General features: G+C 42.4%; 1 protein-coding gene across 2 annotated transcripts in view; it reads right to left on the reverse strand.

The window, feature by feature from the left end:
- Positions 1–3758, reverse strand: part of selenop (selenoprotein P) — a 4219-nt gene extending 461 nt beyond the window's left edge. Inside the window, exons 1-5 of one of the 2 annotated variants that reach the window (XM_058389149.1) lie at positions 3613–3758; positions 2290–2520; positions 1903–2115; positions 1660–1777; positions 1–1463 (exon numbers count right to left, since the gene is read on the reverse strand). The exon at positions 1–1463 is cut by the window's left edge and continues 461 nt beyond it. In XM_058389149.1, coding sequence (XP_058245132.1) covers positions 768–1463; positions 1660–1777; positions 1903–2115; positions 2290–2492 — 1230 coding nt within the window. In that variant the 5' untranslated portion in view covers positions 2493–2520; positions 3613–3758 and the 3' untranslated portion in view covers positions 1–767. The remainder of the gene's footprint in view (positions 1464–1659; positions 1778–1902; positions 2116–2289; positions 2521–3612) is intronic. The other variant, XM_058389150.1, reaches the window with a different exon arrangement.
- Positions 3759–5585: the final 1827 nt, after the last annotated feature.

The following is a 5585-nucleotide window of genomic DNA, read 5'->3' on the forward strand; positions in this document are numbered from 1 at the left end:
TTTTCCTTCAGTTCTTTTAGTCACATGCTAACAGACACAGGGTGTGAAGGGGTTAATACGATGCTAATGCTAACTCCTAACTCTTCTACATTTTAGTGTGTCATGTTGTGTGATGTTCCTCGTTCTCTCTGATTGGCTGAGGATCAGACAGACGCCACTACGTCATAGTTTCTGCATCTGACATCATTAAAGCCCCAGAGAGTCCTAGCGGAGGAGGAACACGCCAACATGGCCACTCAGATCGTCACCAGCATGAACCAACACGTCCATCACTATTCAGGATGTCACCTGATTTACTGGACACACCAAGTGTCCATCAGGGGAAAGTTCCTCAGGTAACGATGAGGAGTAAAGATCACTGGTTAGCGGAGGAGGTGAGGGTTCATTTCAGGGACAATCTGAGGGATCAATACTTGTTGGTGATTTCCTGTCAGGTTCAGGTGATGCCTTGATACACTGGCAACTTTCTGGAGCAGGTTGAGTTACTCATTTTTTAATTTTTATGTTAATAAAATTATAGGCCAAGGCTAACCTGCTGATTAGCTACCATCAGTTCAGTTAGCATGTCAGCTACATGAAGCTGTATTAAATGATAATCTCAAACTGTTACTTAACAACTAAAATCTATCAACATTGGAACTTTGCATGAAATCCTGGTCTCTAATTGGTCAGATTTTGCCCACTTGAGGGTGCTGCTGATCTTAAAGGAAAGTTGCCAGCGTGTCGTTGGTCTAAGTTCTCGTCCCTGCTTATATCACCTGTCATTCTCATTGGCTAATCCCTGCAGGTCAGGTTCAGACTGGCTGAGCCTGCTGTCAGTCACCCAGGTGGGCGGGGCGTCACTGTCAGGTTTCCCTGATGTTGCTCTGTTCCACTGTGAGACCCTGTCAGAGACAAGGAGCGGCCAGAGGCCCGGCACAGTGTCAGAGTGGCCGCTCATTAAGGTGCTGGCCAATCAGACGCCGTCAGTGTCAGCATCAGCTGGAGGGGTCAGAGAGCACCCCCTGCTGACACAGGAATGGGAATTTTCACCTGGTAGCTCAGGGACGCTGCATCACCTGCTGGTTCCCTACATCATCAGCTACAAGCCCCAGGTCTAGATGTCCAATTCCAACCTGGCCCAGATCTATCTGCCCCACATGGGCCTGTCCCAAATCAACCTGCCTCCTCTCAAACTGGCCCAGATCTACAGAGCCTCTCTGCACCTGTCCTACAATGATTCGATCCTCGTGGCCATGCTGGTGACTGGAGCCACTGTGACTATGCCTCTCTCCACCATCATGGGGATGGTGGCCAGGGTGATGACCTCTGTGGTGATGACCTCCATGGTGATGTCCTCTGTGGTTATGATCTCCATGGTGGCTATAGTGATGATGATGCTGATCTTCTTCTACTGCACGTGGTGTTTCCTCCTCTGTTTTCTCCTCCTTGGTCCTGTTACATGCCTCCAGGTGTTCAGATTGCTGCGAGTCAAACACACAGAGTTAAAAAACAAACTACACATCACAATAAACCAGACTACACACATCACAGCTGGGACATATGGGCGTGTCTTTGAGTCTAGCACACACCCATTTAGAGCCGGTCTCATTTGCATATGCTCTTTCACTGACCCCCTGAGAAGTGTGTGGAGATGTGTGTAGTGCAGTGATGCTTTACCTCCAGGTTGCAGTCTCCACACACAGCAGTGCAGTAGGTGTTTCTGATGGCCTCCTCCACGTGCGGCTGGCTCAAGATGGTGTACGGCAGAGACAGGTGATGTGTGAGACGTCCACATCTAAAAACAGATCAATTTAAACCTGCCGCTCATCCCATGCTAAGCCTGAGGCTACGAGTTCTGGGAACTTCACCTCAGGCTTCATAAAGTGGACATAAGATAAACAGCTAATAAGAGAAGCGAACCTGTCATAGATCTGGAAGTCGTCCTTCTCAGCATTGGCTGCGCTCCACACGTCAGGTTCTTCAGGGTTCTGCTTGTACAGAGCTATGTTATCTGAGAGTCTCTTCTCCAGCAGAGAGTGAAGACGGCGTGAGTTTTCGTCCTGGCTGTTCACCACCATGTACGTGATGTTTATCAAGCCTGCAGTCTCTAGCTTCTGGCGCAGTTCATCCAGTCTGCAGCCAAACCAACATGAGGAAACATGACACCAGGCCAAGAACAAATTTCACAATCTGACCTCTGAGCTCAGGACACCAGACATGTTTACTTATTATAATACGCTTAACATTGGAGACATCTGTACAGTGTCCGTGTCTGTGTGTCTGTGTGTGTATGTGTGTGTGTGAGACCTGGCTGCCTGCGACAGGCAGAACAATCAGCTGGCCTGGAGGAAGGCCACCACAGTCACTCGGCCCAGGCTGTCCTTCAGTGGCTGCACATCGTCGACCTTCCACACGGCCGCAGGTTTACATCTGGCTCCATCTGTCTCACTCTCACCCCCACAGACCACCAACAGGCCGGCCAGTAGGGTGAGGCCCAGAGACCTCCACATCCCTCCTCCCCACACACACACTCTCTGTCTACAACACACACACACACACACACACACAAATGGAATTATTAAGTATGTCCTGGACAATGTAGATCTTTTCCTTTATCTCGCTTCACACTGTACAAATGATCTTAAAGGAATTCTTTGGTCTGTGGCTTTAAAATGCAGGATGTGATGTAATGCTCACTTTTCATTAATCAGGGGTCTATTGTTAGAGGTTTGCCTTATTTAAGTGGGTGGAACTTTGTGGTTTATGCATCTGGGCTGTGAAAAACAGGAATTTCCAAAATGAACATGGAGACACTAGCCTGAAGGCAGTTATGGAGTAATACACACAGTACCAGCACTCAAGGAGGTGGAGTCAGTGGATAACCTGTTAACACCGGAGGCGGAGCCTGAGAAAACACCTAAAGTTTGATGTGAGTAGTGAGGAGTGGCCGACAGACGCTGACTCGAATCCCGAGGTCAGATTCTTATGGCTCAGGAAAGAGGAAGTACAACACCACACAGAATGATTCATATGTTTTAGTCACAATCACAGTCCTGAAGTGGAATAATAACACAAGTGCTGCACTTTACACGAGCTGACGAGGCTAAAAAAGGTCAGGTTTCATTTCAGCTTAATAAAGGTGTAATTATTATTATTGTTGTTGTTGTTGTTGCACATTATTTGCAATTAAAGTTGCATCACAGAAAGTAAATGTTGAAAATAAACTACAGTAGCTAGTTTTCAGTGTTGGTGTCATTTATAATATATTCTAAATGTAATAAACTGATAAAGTATAAGTTAATATTTCACCATGCAGTAAAAATCTTTTCAGTTTTAGAGCTCAGATGTCACATGATGTAGATCACTAATATTTGTAGATGCAGGAATATAAACCTGCCTGTATTTACATCGATTTTTCATCCACAGTGTTATTCCCAGGTTATATAATGCATAAAAACAGATGATTTATTAAGTTTAATATCTTTCTGAAGCTGTTCCAGTGGTTTAACTCCCAAAACTACAGAGCTGTACACTAAAATACTATTGATGTTAACTGTTAACACTACACACTGTTTATTTCATTATAAATATACAAAATGAAGGAGTTAAAAGAACAGGATCCAGTCTTACGTGTCGATTTGTTCAGTCTTCAGTCAGTGCAGATTTTCTCTCCAGTCGTCTGAGATCGATAAACACTCGTCTGGACTCGTCCTATTTATACCCCACTTGTTTTTCATATCTAGGACAAAGTTCTCCAGAAGCTCCGCCCACTTCCCCTCCCATAACTCCCAGGATCACATAAACACACATTCAGGAACGTATCAGGAGTTTTAAAATCTAAATCCCATGTCCACACTGGCTCAGGGTTCAATCATCATATTTTCAAGGTTTGTTGTTTTCATCAGTTTTATCATTAAATTGACATGATATAGACATGAATAAAGTAGTTACACATTATTAAGACACCAGACTGACCTCCACCTTACAACATTATCCCTTTAACTCATTACTGCTGTGTTCTTTATCTTACAAACAGAAACGTGCAAATCTTGCAAACGTGCCCCGGCATGCTGAGTTGTTGATTTATCCTGCAGTAACCCTGACCGTTAATCTCGTCCTGCTGCTTTTTGTCTGTTTTTTTGCCCGACTGCACTTTTGGTGCCGAGTCAGCACTTGTCTTGCTGTGCTGAAACTCTTTGGGTTCTTCCTCGAGTGTGGACTCGGAGTTGAACTTTAAAGAAGGAAAATAATTAATGAAAAACTAGTCCCACACACACTCATAGAAAACAAAGCTTTTCTCATCGGCTCGGAAACTAGACGGAAGCGTTAACGTTCCCTCAGAAGCACAAGATGAACACATCCATCGTCCACGCTTATGGCCGAGTAGAAGCGAAGACGCAGAGACCAACTGTCCTTTTCGGTTTCATAACACCTTATACTTTGTTCTTCTGAAGGATTTTGTGGAGGCATTAGGCTCTGCTTTGTGTTTTTACAGATGTGTGTTATAAATTTCAGCAGGACTGAGGCTCTTTATTTCTTTTCATTTTTTAACCAAACCATGTTGGTATTTTATCACTCTATAAAACTTTGTCTCATTCAGAGATCCCTTATTTAAAAAAATCCCAACAATCCTGACTATCCAGGCCTCCTGCTCCTGACCTGAACACCGTCCACTAGAACACACTGTCAGTTCCTTTAAAGGTTCTATCTAGAACTCGGAGGTACTTTATCTGACTGAGTCAGAGTTTGCCCACAGCTCCTATAACATCTTTAGTGACATACAGCAGAGGTTTCTGTATGTTGTGTCTTTGTGTGATTACAGTGTTGTGATAAATAACCTGCTTTAGTGCAGAGCTTCAGAGGCTTGACACTGACTCTTGAGTGTGTTTCTGATCTTTACATTGGTTTGTCCAAAGTTAGACTTTGGAGTGTATGGTTATGCTGAGAATGACTGATAATAGCACATTAAACACCATGCAACAAAGAGCTCTGTCACCTTATATGATCTTAATCTGCATTACATTTCTGTCTTTAGAATCTTATCATCATCATCATCATCACACTGTGTATTGAAGCAATTACTGTATATTACTAAAAATGACTAGTAGAATGTTATTAGAATGTTAGTCTAAACCCTGGCATGTCTACAGATGGTTAACAGTTAAATGAAAAAGTGTCATAACATTTCAAACAATATGATTTATTCAGACATTTTAGCTGGCAGCAGTAAACAGACACTCATGTACTGTGAAGTAAACTACAACAAATACAACAAAACATTACAACAGTACATTAAAATATATAAATAACATAAAACTTAAAAACTAACAAATGATAACTAAATAGTTAGCTAGGTTTAGTAGCTAGACATTGTATAAACAGTAAAAAAAAGTGCTAGTAATGAAAATCTTTTTAGATATGGAAACTAGCTAAATACTAGTTAAAGAGCTAGCTAGCATTAACGTTATTAGCATAAAAGAAAGTAAAGACAGGTAAAAAGACAGGGTAAAAAATTATATGCTAATAAATTCTAAACAGAAAATGATATAAATAAAATGATTAAATGAGTATTTTTTTAAAAATTATGTTATAAAATGGTTTAG

This window comes from Hemibagrus wyckioides, linkage group LG05 (assembly GCF_019097595.1).
Source record: "Hemibagrus wyckioides isolate EC202008001 linkage group LG05, SWU_Hwy_1.0, whole genome shotgun sequence".
In the NCBI taxonomy this organism is placed as follows: Eukaryota; Metazoa; Chordata; class Actinopteri; order Siluriformes; family Bagridae; genus Hemibagrus; species Hemibagrus wyckioides.